The 17,764-nt window shown below is 40.8% G+C and overlaps 4 protein-coding genes and 1 pseudogene across 6 annotated transcripts; 3 read left to right on the top strand and 2 right to left on the bottom strand.

Annotated features, from left to right (window-relative positions):
- The first annotated feature begins 2,165 nt into the window (after positions 1 to 2,165).
- LOC140802216 (uncharacterized) lies at positions 2,166 to 3,068 on the top strand. The gene has a single exon (XM_073157659.1). The coding sequence runs from the start codon at positions 2,166 to 2,168 to the stop codon at positions 3,066 to 3,068; it is 903 nt and encodes a 300-aa protein (XP_073013760.1).
- Positions 3,069 to 5,089: 2,021 nt separating this feature from the next.
- On the top strand, positions 5,090 to 7,517 carry LOC140801994 (fructose-bisphosphate aldolase 1, cytoplasmic-like; annotated as a pseudogene).
- Positions 7,518 to 8,918: 1,401 nt separating this feature from the next.
- On the top strand, positions 8,919 to 10,780 carry LOC140801553 (cytochrome P450 77A1). The gene has a single exon (XM_073156707.1). It carries the CDS (start codon positions 9,034 to 9,036, stop codon positions 10,582 to 10,584), a length of 1,551 nt encoding a protein of 516 aa, XP_073012808.1. The 5' UTR covers positions 8,919 to 9,033; the 3' UTR covers positions 10,585 to 10,780.
- Positions 10,781 to 12,645: 1,865 nt separating this feature from the next.
- Positions 12,646 to 15,640, bottom strand: LOC140801727 (stress-response A/B barrel domain-containing protein At5g22580). 3 transcript variants are annotated; one of them, XM_073156978.1, is made up of 5 exons: positions 15,565 to 15,640; positions 14,007 to 14,055; positions 13,769 to 13,875; positions 13,365 to 13,679; positions 12,646 to 12,917 (listed from the first exon to the last, which is right to left on the bottom strand). In XM_073156978.1, exons 4-5 carry the CDS (start codon positions 13,481 to 13,483, stop codon positions 12,725 to 12,727), a joined length of 312 nt encoding a protein of 103 aa, XP_073013079.1. In that variant the 5' UTR covers positions 13,484 to 13,679; positions 13,769 to 13,875; positions 14,007 to 14,055; positions 15,565 to 15,640; the 3' UTR covers positions 12,646 to 12,724. The 3 variants fall into 3 exon arrangements, with proteins under 3 accessions (XP_073013079.1, XP_073013078.1, XP_073013080.1); XM_073156977.1 differs by having other exon boundaries at positions 13,365 to 13,875; XM_073156979.1 differs by having other exon boundaries at positions 13,365 to 14,055.
- A 249-nt stretch (positions 15,641 to 15,889) lies between these two features.
- LOC140802054 (uncharacterized) lies at positions 15,890 to 17,229 on the bottom strand. The gene is made up of 4 exons (XM_073157465.1): positions 16,911 to 17,229; positions 16,554 to 16,664; positions 16,333 to 16,413; positions 15,890 to 16,194 (listed from the first exon to the last, which is right to left on the bottom strand). Exons 1-4 carry the CDS (start codon positions 17,169 to 17,171, stop codon positions 16,120 to 16,122), a joined length of 528 nt encoding a protein of 175 aa, XP_073013566.1. The 5' UTR covers positions 17,172 to 17,229; the 3' UTR covers positions 15,890 to 16,119.
- Positions 17,230 to 17,764: the final 535 nt, after the last annotated feature.

The raw sequence follows: 17,764 nt of genomic DNA, 5'->3' as shown, positions 1-17,764 counted from the left end.
ATTACTTTATTACTTAGTATAGAGTAATTGTAGAGAAGAATATGATATTTGGTGTATTTATTTCCAAGTGTATACGGATTCTAACTAACTTTATTGCTAGGTTGCTCTTTATTACTTATTGCAGGAAAACTAAGCAGAGCGTACAGGAGCAATCAAGGACAAGGGATCATTGACTTCGCGGTGTGGTTGATTCACCTGCTTCTGACCTACTCTGTTAATCGCATTATTTAATTCTTCTTCTTCTTCTTCTTTTTAATCTTTTTTAAAAAGAGCATTCCTTTTTCTTGAAAGGCAGCGACTAGCACCAATCTCTCAACCTATTGTTCTACAAGAAAATGAGGTCTGATCTAGACCACAAGCTATTTGGCTGCAGTAAATTAAGACGAATGCTCCAAATGCTACCTTTTGTTTCCTAGTATCTTCAGACTAAGAAGCTCACCTGCTTCTACCACCTACTTTTGAGAAGCAAAACAGTTAACAATCCGGCAGGAAAAAAAAGAAAGTTTTTTTTTTTTTTTTTGTTGGTAATACAAGGGAATACGCAAACTGGTTACTTATAATTTTCTTATGCGTCTGGGATCTACCTCGTATCATTTGGTCATTTACCTTTTACCTTTCCTCCTTCACCAGGGTCACAGTCGAACTAGTTTTCTTCCTCACGCATATTTATCTCCTACTCGTTGACATGCACAAGGTCGTTCCTGATCAGAAGATGGCATGTACCAGACTCGGTCTTTCCTCATTACTTTCCGGTGGTTGTATGCAGAGGTGAGAATACCATCTCATCATGCATTTTGGGTTGTTGTTGTCGTTATAGTAGTACTTAGATAAACCTCTGTCTCTTTTTTAGTTTTTAGTTTTTTTTTGGCTTCGCTTCATTACTATATTATCCCTGAAAGTTAGGAGAAGTCGAGATGAAAAAATAACTAACTGCTAACCTCTGTTAACTACTGCTCTGAGTTTTTAGGAGAGGAGGTCGTTTTCCTGGCAGATTTATTTGACCATCACTGAATGCTTTGGACAGAAGCATTTGATTGCAAGTGACTAGGAAATTATTTTTCCAACTTACTCGATTGCATAGCAGGCTCCCACATGAGCCAGGGCTCCAATAGCCAGGCCGAAGGCTGTTGGAACTTAGCATAAATAAAGGATCTCCCACCAAGTGAAATGATGATATTTTATAATACAAAGTATATAATCAAACACCTCTGTACATATTTTGTCAGCTTTCTCCTAATATCATATGCAAATCTAATCTCGTTCCCAGAAGAAATCAAAGATTGATCTGAATTTACTATTCCAGTATCAACATCTTCGATTTGTCACTTCCTGCGTTGACGACTGAAGAGAAAGTTGCACGCTATATTGCTATGCACTCTGCTTTATTTTACGCCAGAAGAGCAGCCAGCAGCCATGTGAACATTAATGTCAACCAAGGCAAGTGACAATAGTTAGAGGGAAAACACAGCAAAACCATATGACGACATTAATGATAAAATAAAAAGTAATAAGAGCATGGAATAGAAATAGGCAGTTTTTATTTCAAGGTTCCATCCAAGCTCATGTACATCTATCTATCTGCCCTTTCTAGATGTCTTGGCTTTGGGGTTGGTGGATCTGCTCCCAGTTTTTAATCTTGGTGGGCCCCTACTCTACTCTTGGCCCCACCACCCCACCCCCCTCTCCAACCCCACATTGATGAGCCCAATCCAACACTGCACCACCCTCAGGCCTCAGGATTCAGGAATCAGGATGATCAAGGTAAGATTACAGTAGTATCACATAATTCTCCTCCTTAATATTATATATATATATATATATATATATATATATATATATATATATAACAAGAAAAGGAAAGAAGATATGATAAATGTCATTAGGGTAAATAAGGTATAATTTGGATTCTTCCTTCCTGTTACAAGCCAATGTACGTTAAATTAATTCGACCGAGTCCGATACAAATTAAAACCCCTTCTTTACATTAGCAATTGTGTTCTCTCGTTTCTTGTTTCTTGTTTGGTATTTTGGGTTTTGGAATCTGATGTGATACGCAAAAGAAAGGAACTCAAAGAAGAAGAAGAAGAAGAAGAAGAAGAATGGTGAGCAAAGCGAAGAAGACCCTTTTCTCGAACCACCATCACCAACTTCTCCTCCCTCCCTCGATGAAGGACTTCGCCTCCTGCTTCAGCGACCACGCGGTGCGGGTCTCCGACGTGTCGTGCTCCGGAGGCAGCGGCAGAAGCAGCTCCTCCGTTCTCGTCGACATCAAATCCAGATCGATCCAGAGCGCCGTCACGTGCCTCTACCGTACCCGCCTCTCCTCCTCGAACAAGGACCTTCTCGTCCGGCTCGATTGGTCCAAGGGCCACCTGGGCCCCACCCTCTCCGTCGGTGTCGACGACGACCCCTCCCTCCACCAGTGGGAGCCCAACGCCATGTCTTGCCAGCAGTTGCGCAAGAAGAAGGGCACCCGGACCTTCACCTCCGGCAACTCCAACGTTGCTCTCTTCTGGGACATCTCCTCCGCCAGGTACGGATCGGGCCCCGAGCCCATCGCCGACTTCTACGTCGTCGTCATGGTCGACGCTGAGTTCGCGCTCTTGCTCGGGGACACGAGCGACGAGTGCACCAAAAAGTTCGACAGCGCCACCCCGGCCGCCAAATTCTCGATGGTCGCAAGAAACGAGCAAGTCCTCGGCCATGCCTTGTACTCTACCAAGAGTAGGTTCCGCGAGGACGGAAGAGAGCACGAGATCACGATCAGCTACAACAACAATGAATCGGAGCTCTCCGTGTGCGTGGATCGGAAGAGAGTGGTGTACGTGAGGAGGCTGATGTGGAACTTCCGAGGCAACCAGACGATATTTATCGACGGATCTCCGGTGGACATGATGTGGGACGTGCACGATTGGTGGTTTAGCAATTCTTCCGGTGGGTGCGCCGTGTTCATGTTTCGGACGAGGAGTGCGTTGGAGAGCAGGCTGTGGTTCGAGGAGGAGGTGCTCCATAAGCAGCAGGGCGTCTCTGGATTCTCCTTCCTCGTCCAAGCATTCAAGACCCCTTGAACAGATCTCTTTCGACTCTTTCTTTGTGATTTGATCTCAGAAATATGAGCAATCTTTACACATTCTTTAAGGATTAGGATTCGTTTGTTTGAATTAAAAGTTGGAATCAAAGAGAGTGAGTGAGAGAGAAGATGGTAGTTGATCTGAGCTGCAGAATTGTGAATGGTAGATAAATGAAGGTTTTTTTTTCAGAAAATTTAGAGAGTTCCGATGTGATAGATACACTTTTTCAGAAAATTTAGAGAGTTCCGATGCAATGCATTAGCCACCACTTCATCTCTTTTGTCTCCTTTTCTTTTCTTTTTTTCTTTGATCATGCATGCATACAACTGAGCAACGTTTCAAGATCTGTGCCTCCATATGTTCCATTCCTTGTCCTTCTCTCCACTGTGATATATCTCTGTCTTTTTCATGTCGTCTTCGTCTGAAGAAAGATTTACAGGATTCATATTCCCTCTTTTTTTTTTTTTTCTTTTTTGTTGCATTTTGTTAGAAATAATATTGTCAATAGAGATAAGGATGGACAGTCACCTTCATGTTTTAAGATTGCAATGTCAAGTTGGTTCTTGCCATCAATTCTCCCTAAAGATGAGTCTCTTTCTGCAACTCTCAACCTTTACTTGAAACCTCAACTGCTTGAAACAGTCCTGGAAGGATGTTTCACTAAGAAAGAACATCTTGTTGTAATGGTTCTCTCCTTTATTGCCATGACTCGTGAGAGAAAGTGACCTGTCTCAGAATCTATCCTCTTTTAAACTAAATACAAACAGGGATATATAGGATGTGATATTTGATGCCCCATGTGGATTCAAATCAATATCTCTGTCATTTGATTGATACTAGCATTTGTGATTCTCAAATTAAAAATAGAATGTTGCCTAATTGATTGCCATGTATCTTAAAAAATGCCTTACCATATATTTAACTAACATCTTGACCTTAAAAAATTGCATCATCTAATTTCATTCAATGATGTGTAGGAAACAATGGTATGATGTGGCCACCAGAAGCAGCCGGCAGATTCTTCTCTTATGTATGTCTGCATTGCAGTGTTACAATTATTAACAACTGTAATGTGGACAGTATCACAATGGTTCAAGAAAGAGTCCAAATATATTCATTGCAGTATCTATAAGCTCAAACAGCAAATTTTACATTAGCTTTCAGTCTAGGGACCAGAAATGATCCAAGGTATTGAACATTATACGCATGATAAAGACAGTTAGCTGGAAGGGTAGAATGATAATGGACAACCAGCAGTACAAATAAATGATAGAATAAATCAATAAGAGAGGCATGCAATTGGCGATTCTGCGGGTCAGCATGATGCGCGATGGGATTCTGGATAAATTTCTTGAGGGCTTTTAGCTGTTCCTATAAACTTTCCCTCAGCAGGAGAACGAACGAATGTACTGACATCTGAAGTGCTGCTGTTGTTTTGTTTGGTCCCCAAGATGGGAAGCTCATTAGCTGCAGCTTTACCAACACCTATAAAACCTCCCGTTACTCTGGTCTGTGACATTCTACCCAGCAGTTTGCCTTTCAGTATAGAATTATTAACGGCCCATCGTTATAAAGATCTTGCATTTATTAAACAATAAACATTGCGAATGCTACGTTTTGTCTTCGCACCGCCCAAAAGGTTTCGTGTCAAAGTGATGCTACGTAAGCTGCATCATTTTTCTCTCCTTTTTTATTTCATGTTGCAAGGTTAAGATCTCTAATTCCAAGGATAGAAAGTGCTATAATTTAAAGTGTCAATTCCTTGCATTATAGTAACATAAAGTTCTGTTCAATATAGTTATCGTGGTAATTCGACGTGAGAAGTATGAAACTCTGAATCATTTGAATCGTCCATGCGTCAAAAGCGGATGCTAATCTTGTTGGACCTTGGGTTAGTGAGATTCTATATGGGCCTTTAGTGGGCTGTAGAGAGGCCCTATCTTGATTCGAGATGACCGTATCCCCGAAGCTTCTTCTTCCCCAAGCCAACTTAATGGCTGTAAATCCCTCTCGTTATAACTTATATCGCTTCGCTTTTCCCCCTCTGCTCTTCATTTACCCAGCGAAAAGAGAGTGCGAGGTGAAGAAGATCTCTGCTTACTGCGGAAATTATCATGGTAGATAGATTATTATAACTTTTGGGTCTGAAAAAGATGATGAAATCGATCTGTAAACCATATTGCTTGGATCTCACAGAAGTTTCTTTTTCTGTGTTCTTTGGCAAATCGAAGCCTTTCCCTTTTAGATTTGTGAATATGGGTTGACATATTTGTGGTTTCCTTTCCGCTTTCCGGTTTATATCTGATAGATGTTACATATTGTAGGCATGCTTTGCATAAGCAATAGGATTTCAACAAAAACACATCGGCACGGTAAATGTCACTAAATTTTCTTTTCTTTTCTTTTCTTTTCTGTTATATGGGTTTCGACTATATTACTTTATGCTCTTACGTGCTAGTTATGTCATGTCCTGGCATAATGAGGTTGATATTGTGTAAGATAATACATGATCTGCGGAAGCAGTATTTCATTGCAAATACATTGAGAATTATTATACGTTCTTAGATATCGAGCTCAATTTCTTTTGTATTTTTGCATTTCAAATTTGGCATATACCACCTAGTTCCCTTATGTACTAACAATATGGAGTTCTGGCTATCAACTAGAGATTCTACTACGCATATTTTATGATTTGCATAAACAATTAATAATCGTCCTCACGTGATATTTTATTAATTTATTTTGGCATTTGGATAATCTAGGAATCTCGTCCTCATGTGATATTTTTTCTTCAAGTTTTTGACTATTTTAAGTTTGCCATTTTTTTTTTCGTGTGTTTAATTCACATTGAAACTTAAGTGTACATTCACCGATTTATGTTTAAAAGTTTCTATCTTATTCGGAGTTTTGTGATAAAACTTACATAATCTAATATTTAAGTGTTGAAGTGTATTAGATGCATTAAAAGAAAAGTTAAGAGTGATTAAATAAAAAAAATCTAAGATTTTGTTGTAATTTTTAATATGTAATTCTTTCTGTTTTGTCTTCGGTTCAGGTACAACAACTATGTCGTCATAGATGTTGTATTCTAACTTTTTATTGCTATTTTTGTGCTATATAATTCTGAGTTGCCCCCATTTTATTGCAAAACAACAGTTATTACTTTCCCTTGCAGATGAACTTATTGCCACTGCTGCTTACATTGGCACCCCTGGCAACGGTATTCTAGCGGCTGACAAATCCACTGGTACAATTGGGAAGTGTCTCGCCAGCATAAATGTGGAGAATGTCGAGAGCCAACAGGCGAGCACTTCGTCAGCTCCTCTTTTCTACTTCTGGAGCTTTGCAGTACCTGAATGGTGTGATCCTTTTTGAGGAGACGCTTTAAAAATACCAGAAGACTGCCGAGGGAAAGCCCTTTGTTGATGTTCTCAAGGAGGGCGGGCACCGTTGAGCTTGCAGGCACCAATGACGAAATCCCAACTCAAGTCCATGACGACCTCGGCAAGCGCTGTGCCAAGTACTATGAGGCAGGCACTCGCTTCGCTAAGTGGCGTGCCGTCCTCAAGATTGGTCCTAATGAGCCTTTCCAGCTAGCCATCAATGAGAATGCCAATGGTTTGGCTCGCTATGCCATCATATGCCAGGAGAATGGTCTGGTTCCAATTGTGGAGCCAGAGATCCTTGTTGATGGTCCCCATGATATCAACTGTTGTGCCGAGGTCATGGAGCCAGTGCTTGCTGCTTACTACAGAGCACTTAACGATCACCATGTTCTACTGGAGGGATCCTTGTTGAAGCGTAACATGTTAACTTCCGGGACAGACTCAGCGAAGTTGGTACCAGAGGTGGTTGCGGAGTACACCATGCGCACTCTCCAAATTAAGGACCGTCCCAGCAGCAGTTCCGGCCACCGTTTTCCTCTCTGGTGGACAGAGCGAGGAGGAGGCAACCTTGAATCTAAATGCCATGGAACAAGCTTAAGGGGAAGAAGCCATGGTTACCCTCTTTCTCATTTGGCTTGCTCTGCAGTAGAGCACACTCAAGACGGGGGCTGGAAAAGAAGAGAACGTTGAGTAAGGCAAGGACTGTTTTCCTCTCTAGGTGCAAGGCAAACTCAGAGGCCACCCTTGGGTCATACAAGGGAGATGCTGCCCAAGGGAGAAGGGAGAAAGGAGAAGGTGCCTCAGCAAGCCTCCACGTCAAGGACTACAACTACTAATTTTGGCTATTGGGACGTGAGAGAATGTACTATCTTACAAGGAATCTTAGTTGTTTGGTTCACCCATTGGTCATTTGCAGTGCTTTAGGACCTCAGTGGTAGTTTCATGATAGGAATAAGTTGAGGTCGTTTGGTACACTGTGCAAAGTCAAGTTTGTAGACGTTTGTTCTATTTACTGCTGCTGGAATCTATTATCGGGACAACAAAACCTGCATTTCTTTCATCTATTTCTTTAATTCTCTTTCTTTTGCTTTCTTTTGTGCGGAGCATTGATGATTAAGAGGACACAAGGTAGTTTGTATCCTCATTTGTTGTATTGTGAAATTACACAATGGACATCTCACATATGAATATTGTTACCATCACCTCTCCGAGGAGGTATCTGTAATTGTCACGAACTTGGTCTTTTTTGGATATACTTCCCAGTGACTCTGGTGGTATTGGAGGTTTAGCTTATAGGTGGGATTAGTGAAAGCCAAGCAGAATAATGGGAATCGTGCTCAAATATCCTAAGCTAGATCGGCTGAAATCGATCGTTACCCACTGTTTGGGCTTTTGAAACTCGAATCACCGTCGTCTTGAATGCGAATTGTCTTGTAGAACTTCAGCAGGCAGATGGCTTAATCTCAAGGGACAAATGGCTCCAGGTGACGAGCTTGGGAGGTCACGCAGTTCCTCGTGTCACGCTTTTCCTGTTTGCATTCTTCTTCCCTATGAAACGTAAACTACAATCTTTTTTTTTTTCTTTTAAATTTTAATCCTGGACCAAAAATGCAACCGACTTTCTAAATGACCTGTCCAGACTTTTACCTTTCACCTTTCTCATCCGTTTAATTTACCCTCCCGAAACCAAATGGGTGGTTCCCTGAAAATAAACAATTCGTTAAGGTAAAAGATTTCACGGGATACGGCTTATCCATGGTTATAGCTGCTTAACATAATTATTATACGTGGGAGCAATTCACGAACGAAGTCCCTTAGACATTTGGTCCACTATCACGTGACCTACATGACCACATTGCTTTCTGAAGACTGAAGCTATGTGCTCCAGCGCCCAGCGCCCACTGTGTTTGCTTTCCTTATAACCCTAAATCTTAAACTAAGTAACAAAATTTAAATCTCTTCTAGAAGTAGGGTAGAGGAATTAAATTGGTAAACCCAAAAGAGATGCCTCATAAATGATATTGGAGATTTGGAGCCCATCTCTTGCTTCCTCTAATTCTCGTCTATATTCATTCAAATTTCTATTTCCAGTAATACCCCTTCGATGCTCTCCATACAACCCTTCCCCTCCATCTATCCACTATAACTCCCACCAACAAACAGAGGCTTTAAATGTCGATCCTATCTGTAGTAGGGGCGGCGGATTAGAAGGATTTAGAACCCTGCCCCTTTAATTTAATTATTAGATCAATTGGTTTATATTCCCGAACCTAATTATATTAAAATTAAACCCGTTTAAAGCTTCAGGATTGGTTTGGGTCAAAATCAGTTGTGGCTTTCTGTTGTCAAAATGTACTCTCCCAACCAGCTTCGTAGTAGCTGGTGCGGTGACGGTGCAAGAACACTCATATAAATGGTTTCTCCCCAACCATATTTTCCAGCAATACACTACGCGATATTTATTGCAATCCCCCAACCCCTTGTCTCTACTCTCTACTACATCTAACACTCCCCCTCTCCTCTCTTCAGTCCTCACCACCACTACCATCACCATAGCCATCGCCATCACCATCGCCATGGCTTCTCTTCTTCTCACCACCTTCACGGCCACACTTGCCATCCTCCTCTCCCTCCTTGTCGTCTTACTATTCAAACAGAGTAGAAAGCACAAAGGGCTCAAACTCCCACCTGGTCCTCCGGGTTGGCCTATAGTGGGCAACCTCTTCCAAGTGGCCTTCTCGGGGAAGCTCTTCATGCACTACGTACGCGATCTCCGCAAAGAGTACGGCCCGATATTTACCCTCCGCATGGGCGTTCGCACGTTAATTATCATCAGCAGCGCCGAGTTGGCCCACGAGGCCCTCATCGAAAAAGGTCAACTATTCGCCAGCCGGCCAGCAGAGAACAAGACCCGAAACATCTTTAGCTGCAATAAGTTCACCGTCAACTCCTCCACCTATGGCCCAGAATGGCGTTCCCTTCGCCGCAATATGGTCTCCGGCATGCTCAGCAATTCTCGCCTCCGAGAATTCCGCCCCGCGAGGAATTGCGCCATGGACCGCTTCATCGAGCGGCTGAGATCCGAGGCCGCCGCTTCATCCGACGGCGCCTCGGTGTGGGTCCTACGGAACGCTCGCTTCGCGGTGTTCTGCATCCTCCTCTGCATGACGTTTGGCATCCTCGATCTCGACGAGGAGGAGATCGTCCACATAGATGCGGTTATGAAGCGGGTGCTCCTAATCATCGGGGCCCGCATGGACGACTACCTCCCGTTCCTGCGCCTCTTCTTTATTCGGCAGCATGCCAGGGCGGTCGCGGTTCGCCGTGAGCAAATGGAGACCTTGGTCCCACTAATCGACCGCCGCCGCAAATTCCTCCGCAGCCCATCTACCGACTCGGCGGAGGCCCAGGCGCAGGCCCCATTCTCCTACCTCGACTCGCTCGTCGACCTCCGAGTCGAGGGGCGGGACTCGGCCCCGAGTGACTCCGAGCTGGTCACGCTCTGCTCCGAGTTCATAAACGGGGGCACGGACACCACCGCCACGGCCATTGAGTGGGCTATGGCCCGCATAATCGAGAGCCCAAGCATCCAGAACCGCATCCACGAGGAGATCACGGCCCATGTAGATAAGTCTCGGCCCGTCGACGAGAAGGACACAGAGAACATGCCGTACCTCCAGGCATTCGTCAAGGAGCTACTCCGGAGGCACCCGCCCACTTACTTCTCCCTCACCCACGCCGCGACCCAGCCCAATGCTCGACTGAGCGGCTATGATATCCCCACCGACGCGAATCTCGATATCTTCCTGGCCACGATCTCGGATGATCCGAAGCTGTGGGCCAGGCCCATGGAGTTCGACCCAGACCGGTTCTTAACGGGCGGGGAGGCGGCGGACATGACCGGGTCGGGCGGGATCCGGATGATACCGTTCGGGGCGGGTAGGCGGATCTGCCCCGGGTTGGGGATGGGGACCACCCACATCGCGCTAATGGTGGCGAGGATGGTCCAGGCCTTCGAGTGGCAGGCCCACCCGTCGCAGCCGGAGATGGATTTTAAGGACAACTTCGACTTCACCGTCGTCATGAAAAGGCCACTCCTCGCCATGATCAAGCCCAGGAACTACTAGTTACCTACTGCCGACTGCTTCCTTCTAATATATGTATTACATATCGTCTGCTTTTCCAACAATATCTTCGTAGCTTAAATATGATGGTGTTTCACAGTGTTAGTTTTTTTTTTTTTTTTTTTTTTAATTGCAAGGTGAAAGGCTCGCTAGTAAATAAAATATTAGATGAGCTCCCACTGGAGTTCTTATTTTTCTAGAGGAAGAGGCCGATATTCATTCAATAACCGCGCATGTACTTGTTTGCTTTATTTGTCAAAAAAAAAGTACTTATCTGGTTTGAGTTCAAGGAACCTCGTAAATTCATAATGTGATTTAATAATTAAATATTTTTTTTATATCTAATTAAATTTATTTTTAAAAAATTTAAGAATAAAAAATAAGACTAACTAATTAAGTTTAAAATTTAGTCTCAAACCAAACAAGCACAAAAGTATACAAATGATCTAGGTCAGCTCAGATTAAGAGGTGAGTATACACAGTGTTGCTTCTACTATTACTAGTGTAGAAGACAAGAACACGAGGATAATGATTTAGAGGTTCCTTAGCTCTGTCCACTTTCTCCGTAAAGAGTATGTAGACCTACTAATAAAAAAAATGCAACATGGTGTTTGTGTAGAGATGGAAAAAATCAATAACTATTTATTTAACAGTACCCGTTAAATATTTGACAACTATTCCGACAACTTCAAGAGGAAAAGTAAAAGCATTTACGTGTTACAGACATGGTGCGATTTGATTTTTCTTTCTTATTTTTTTAGCCTTCACTCAGTTTTGAGAGAGAGAGAGAGAGAGTTCCTAGATAGTTAGGATATATATATATTATGAATTTACCCGTTGCAATTTATATATAATAAGCATCATCTCATGCAATGATAAACATGTTAAGCAGTCTTTATTCTAACTTCATGCTTATCGCAAGTAGTAGAGGAAATAATATAGTCAGAATATTCTTTGAGATTGCACTGTTCGTCTATCGATACCCTACAAATGCATGGGTTCGGTGGCATTCCTCTTTCCTCATGGGAGATTTTACCCCTCATGACTTCTACTTTTATCTTTCTCTTCCCATTATTTCTCCATTAATTCGGCTCTCTTCCTTTTTTTAGTTTCTCCTTTCTTTTCATCATCGCTTCAAGTCTTGGGTTTCGTGTTGGTGGTGGGGCTCGATCTGCAGTCGACTAAGCTTTTGCCTCCCCTTCCCTAATTCCAACCCACCCATGTAGGTTTCTTTTCCTAACTATAAGGATTCATGCAGTGCAGCTGTCTTGTATTGCTGGACGTAAGGAACACACACAGGTTGATTGGAGGCTTTTTGCTTCTGTAAATCTAGTATGGCTACTTTAGTTTTTGTAATTTATTTGTGCTCTTGGGTTTGATGTTTTGTTCTATTAAATATTGGGGACTAACTAAAGTCTCAGTTTGGCTTGTGCAAAAGTTTTTTTTTAAGGATAACTTTATGTATATATTTTAAATATAAATTAATTATATATGTAATTTTATTTATATTTCATTATTTAATTGTAAAATATAATTATTATCTTAAATAAATTTATATTTAATTACTAATAATAAAAAAGTATTTAAAATTATACTAAAAATCTTGTTTAAAAAATATGCATAATTTTATCATTCTTTCTATCCGTGATAATATTCTAACTTATCACACGATTCATTTTATATATTATTTGACTAAAATATATATAAATATGTGTTTGATTATAAAATTATATTTCATAATTTATAAATAAGTATCATTTATACCTACGACCTTTCTTTTTAAAATTTTTTTTACCTAAATCCTATATTCATTCGATGCGTGCCTCGACAAGAGCAACGGAAAGGACAAGGACCACTACCTTAAATTGCCGCTAAGCTCCACAATTAAGGGAGGGTGGGGATAATAGAAGGCCTACCACTGTGTCAGGGAGAAGCTTTTCCTTTACATGTAGGTCATCGTATAGAAATAGCACTTACCTGCGTACCTTGCAGCTTTTCTCTCGTGAAAGGAATCCATGATTATAAAACGAAAATGCAAAGCATACATTGTTTTAGCACTAAGGATTTAAGCAAACAGACATTTTTATTATTGAATTCAGGCAAACAATACAATATCCCATAGTATACTTTGATATAATACTTTTTAAGGCTTGGCAAGAACCACAGGGTAGTCGAGCAACAGCATCTTCTCAATGGCTGCCCTGAACGTAATCGCGAAGGCATTGTGGCTGGGATGGTTCACATAAATAGCCAGGTCTTCAGCGCTATTGAAGGTTAACACTAAAACATGAGAGAAGCCTTGCGTCAGGATCTCCTTGTTCGCAATATCTTTTCCCCTGCATGAGATGAACATATAGAAGTAGCCGTCACGATTAAAGTACCAAGAACTCATCCATCCTAGTTTGATACGGTTTTCATTAGATGTTGTTGAACGAGGGGAAGAAGATGAGCACCAACTCATTTTTGTGCTGGCACACACTTTTCTAGCGCAGCCAGTGAAATTACTTTCAAGTCTCAACTTACAAATCAATGAATCATCGTCCTAGCCTGTGATAATTACTCTCTAGATTTTCTGTGAAGTATGAAGTAGCTGTAATGTACTAATATCTCTAGAGAGGACACGTACATAGTTCATCTGGCAAGGAAGTTCTCTTAGAAAACAATGTTTCTATCAAAACCAACTTGACATAACTTTATAGTTAAGACAACATCGGCTTCCAATATTTTGAACTTTACTGCCAATAATTTCTTAAATGGAAAAATCATAGCAAGAACAAGCATACCATTCAAATGATTTGATAATGTCCAGCTCTGCAGCAAGCTTTGTCAGGTCTTCCAATATCTGCTGCACCACAACCCCTTCCTTGAACTTCACTATAATCAAGTGCTTGATTTCTCCCATGCTTCAGAACTCAAATAGTATGAGGAAATATGCAATTGCTTGAAATCAAAAGGGTGTTGTTTACCTGAATTTATAGACTCTTCAGTCTGATTACCCATGTGAGAAGCAATATGAACAGACACTTTTCACAGCAGGGACACGTGAATTATTCGCGGTCCCCCTTGAACTGTTGTACACTATGGGGAGGAGCCAACATCTGTCAACTAAAACATCATGGATCAGGCAAAAAAAGACACAACCGACCAGATTATGAGGCTTCTGATCTGCTTCCAAAGAAAATATCACCAGATAGTTTCCAAACTTCATGTCATATAGGAGGTTGTTGCCCTGCAGTTGTCATGTTGCCCTGCACTGGTTATCTTTTTCTTTCTTTACAAAGTGAGGTCATTTTCCTGGACCATGTCAAAGAAATTGTCTGTGAACAGAATCTCTCTCCAAGAACCTCAAAGATATTCATAGTTATTCTAATCACTATAGCCAATTTATATTGCTATTAGCAGGTCTGATTGATGTACAGAATTACCTTCGATTACACAAGAATCATGGCTGATAACATGCTTGCAAGCAAGTTCCTACAGAAAAATGATACATCAGGTGCAGCAGGAACATTTATGGTATAAAATTGTCAAAAAAGGAAGCGCTCCTGTGGTAAAAGTTTGATTTCTCAAGGGTACGAAAAGACCCAAGTAAGACCATATACTCAATTCCCATTTTATTACTGAATGAATAGATTCTCTCCATAATTTGAACAAATGGTTATTTGTAAACCAAGCCCGCAAGAAATTCGAGAATGAACATTCTAGATCTTGGCCAACTTTTGTTAATTGGTGTTAACATCTTAAACTGTTGTTTCTCTAACTCACTGCATTGGAGAACAGGCAGTCACTTTCTACTTATAAGTTCCAGAGTGCTCAAAACTATGATGAATCTCCAAATGTTTCCCTTCTGTTTCTTGGTTAAAAATTTCTTATACTAGAGCAGTTAACGCCCAACAATGTGGGAACACTGTCTCTGACAAAAAAGAAATGGTCCATAAATGAACAGCTCCTCCTGAGAGGATTCTATTATCTTAAAATCTGCCGTCCAACAATATACGCCATATCCATGCTGGAATGAGATACATCTGACTCAAAAAAAAAAAAAAAAAAAAAAGTCCGGGAGTATCGAGGGATCTAAATATATAATGGCTACTTGATGGAGAGGTGGCATAGCACGTTTTAAATCTGACCAAATCTCCTAGTATAAACGTAGAAATGTGGCGTGTCGAGGTAGCATACATGTGAAATGTATGCCCACGAGAAAAATGTGCAAGACATTTTCCTCCTAGTAGACAGATTGCACACCTATAAAAGGTGCTAAGTCTACAATTTCGGCTGCTGATTAGACATGCCACACCATAGAATAATAGCAAATAGAATGTTTATCCAAGGAAGAAAAGAGAATAATGCAGGCTATGTAAGTGATAAGTAAAATCCAATAAGATTTTAATCAGTTTTGGATCTAATATCTACGTGTGCAAGGATAAAGTGGGGTACTCCCTGACGACGCAGGTGTACTACCTGCATCACAAATCTATTCTTACTGCATTTCAACAGATGCTGATCTAATTTTATCTTTCATGCATCACCTTACTTTACAACAAACTTTGGAATAAGACCTATAAACCATATGGGATGATAGCAACAATTTTATCTGTTTCCCAAGATCATCAGTCCAAAAGAAAGAAAGAAAAAAAAAAAAAACGGAACCTTTTCAATCATATTCTTAAGATAATCCTTCCGTTAACGTAATGTAAATTTCAACTAGCATCTTTGCTGTAGTGGCTAGTGAAAGCCCAAAATTTCGATCGTATGCTAACATTTTGACCATTTAGGTGGCACACAATAATACAAGGGAAGACGCATATTTTGTCGATAAAATCCAACAAAAAATTTTGAGTCTTAGCCACGAATATTTGTCGAGCAGTAATATTTCCCCGATGAAATCATTGTATAACCCTTTCGCTGCCGCGGTATTAGAGAAGACGACGATAACCAGAAACATAGTGATTAATTGAGATGGTTTGATGAGAATTAGCGAACCTTGGGGCGATTCGTAGCCGATCTCACCACCGTCGATATTGAATCCGGAGGTAGGCACTAGGCGGGTCGTCGTCTCGAAACCTAAAAGGCGATTCACATTTTATTATATAATTTGTAAATTTATGCTTTACACCCTATTGTTTCCTTAGTTATATTTCAAACCCATAATATTATTCAGAAAATACCCCAAGTTAACCAAAATACTTAATCGACTCGATTCGATGGGTACTAAATGAACCGGGTGTATAAGTATTAGATATTTTCCTTTTCGTTTTCGTTTTCCTTGTCTTTTTCCTTATTTGAGTTGTGCGGTCTATTCACCCATGAGGCCTTTTGCTTTACATTCTCATCTCATCTCATCCCATCCCATCTCATGTTACAACTTTATAATATCCTTTATGATTTACCTAAATCAACATCATGCTGTTAAATGACTCAAATCATAATAAAGCAAACCAAGCAAAAAAAAAAAAAAAAAAAAAAAAAAAAAAAAACAAACAAATAATTCAAATCCAAACAGAGACACCGCAACTAAGGTCATGATCATTATTAGTATTAGCGAAGGGACTCCATTGTTTTGCTCAACTCTTCCAGCCTCCTCATTCTGAGTTGTTCGCTTTCATTAACCAGCTGCTCAGGAATCAGATGCAAAAATTACCGAGTGAATCCGGATATTTACATAGATGATGACAACTTCCATAACTAATTAACTATCTAATTACGTTTCTTAGTAATTAATTCAAGTAATTAATGAATCCAGATATTTACCTCCATTAACTTATTGATTAGTTGAGCCTTCGCCTTGTTCTTCCTATTGAATGCCTCAAGAGCTTCTTTGTATTCCTTCTCCTTTACATTTAATAACAATCAACAGTCATTGGCTAAGCTTAAGTGTAATGCATAGAAGTTTGAGGGAAAAAAAAAGAAATCTCAAATACTTTCTTTTTTCTTTATCCTCCATTTTAGACGGTTTATGATGTGAGCTTCACCTTCTGAAGGCAGCTCTGCCCAATATGCTTCAACTCACGGTTAACTGCATCGATTTTCTTTCTGATTGCGGCAATTTCTTTCTTCGTCGGATCTGCCATTACTTCAAGTTCCTACAAGAATTAATTTCAAGTTGGCATGAACAATTACGGTAATATGTTTGTGCTATTGTTATTATCTTCCTAGTTGGATAACTAACACTAGCAGAAAGATACGCTGTGAACATATTAAAAGTTTTCTAATTATATCTGTTATATAACAGCATGTCAACTGACTTAATTGGTGATGAAGATGGTTAGTGTTCCTTCCCATTGTTTTCTAGAATACGGTTGATGATCATATCTCATGATCAAACTTACTGCACGGATCCCTGCCAAGCGCTTGCTTTCCTCTTCAACCCTGCCTAGCTGAGCAAAAACCTTCTCTGTGACTTCCATCTTCTTCTTCGCGATGAGTTCTTCTTTTGCTCGGAATGCAGAGAGAGCTGACCTCGAAGTTTCCTCCACTTCTTTCTCTTCCATTTTTGGGTTCTCTCCATAGCTGTGCCTAGAGTTCTTGCTTCGTAGAATCTGCTGCTGCTGCTCCTGCTCCTGCTTCGATGCTTGCATTTGATTCTGCATGTCTACGTCTCACGAGCCCCAACTCTTACTTAGCACTGGTAGAGGAATTCAATCGGTTAAATAATTAACTACTTTGGTGGGTTTCTAATATAAAGCTTACGATTTGGTATGACGGTCATCTTCCTAAGTTGGTGCGTTGGCTATGTCTTTAGTTGTAATACGCTTTACGCTTATTTACTTTAACGTCAAAATGACGTGTGTTTGTTTGGAAAACCCTTTTGAGCATGCAATATCTGTTAAATTCCCCCCTCCCCTCCCCTTTCGTGTTAGCTCTCATGAACTCGTGTTTTACGTCATTTTTACGATAGTCTAGTTTGAACTGGACAAAAGACTAGCTAGACATTGTCTCCATGGCTATAGGGTGTTTCTTTATGAAGTCTTGATGTAGAGTAGGGGCAAAGGTGGTTCACCTGATATGGGGGAGAAACGAAGCCGTAGGAACCAAGACACAGCATAGGATGCAACGTATGAGCTAACATTGAATGGCTTCTCAACCTCACCATGATATCACAGTTTTCTTTTTCCTTTATCATTTTTGCCTTCTGCTGTAAAATTCTCTCTCTGCATCCGTTTTCAAATTATGCTCTGCTTGT

Source organism: Typha latifolia, chromosome 15 (genome assembly GCF_019914945.1).
Source record: "Typha latifolia isolate L0001 chromosome 15, TyphaL0001v2, whole genome shotgun sequence".
In the NCBI taxonomy this organism is placed as follows: domain Eukaryota; kingdom Viridiplantae; phylum Streptophyta; class Magnoliopsida; order Poales; family Typhaceae; genus Typha; species Typha latifolia.
The sequence above is the reverse complement of the archived record's forward strand: the minus strand, read 5'-3'. Positions and strand labels throughout refer to the sequence as shown.

What these genes read in the sequence shown, in the direction of transcription:
- LOC140802216 (XM_073157659.1), top strand. Translation starts at nt 2,166, where the DNA reads ATGAAGGACTTCGCCTCCTGCTTCAGCGACCACGCGGTGCGGGTCTCC.
- LOC140801553 (XM_073156707.1), top strand. Translation starts at nt 9,034, where the DNA reads ATGGCTTCTCTTCTTCTCACCACCTTCACGGCCACACTTGCCATCCTC.
- LOC140801727 (XM_073156979.1), bottom strand. Translation starts at nt 13,483, where the DNA reads ATGGGAGAAATCAAGCACTTGATTATAGTGAAGTTCAAGGAAGGGGTT. An exon ending in ATTATCAAATCATTTGAATG is followed by an intron (nt 12,918 to 13,364) that starts GTATGCTTGTTC and finishes CATCTCATGCAG; the next exon opens with GGGAAAAGATATTGCGAACA.
- LOC140802054 (XM_073157465.1), bottom strand. Translation starts at nt 17,171, where the DNA reads ATGCAGAATCAAATGCAAGCATCGAAGCAGGAGCAGGAGCAGCAGCAG. An exon ending in GGCAGAGCTGCCTTCAGAAG is followed by an intron (nt 16,414 to 16,553) that starts GTGAAGCTCACA and finishes TTAAATGTAAAG; the next exon opens with GAGAAGGAATACAAAGAAGC. An exon ending in TAATCAATAAGTTAATGGAG is followed by an intron (nt 16,195 to 16,332) that starts GTAAATATCTGG and finishes ATTCCTGAGCAG; the next exon opens with CTGGTTAATGAAAGCGAACA.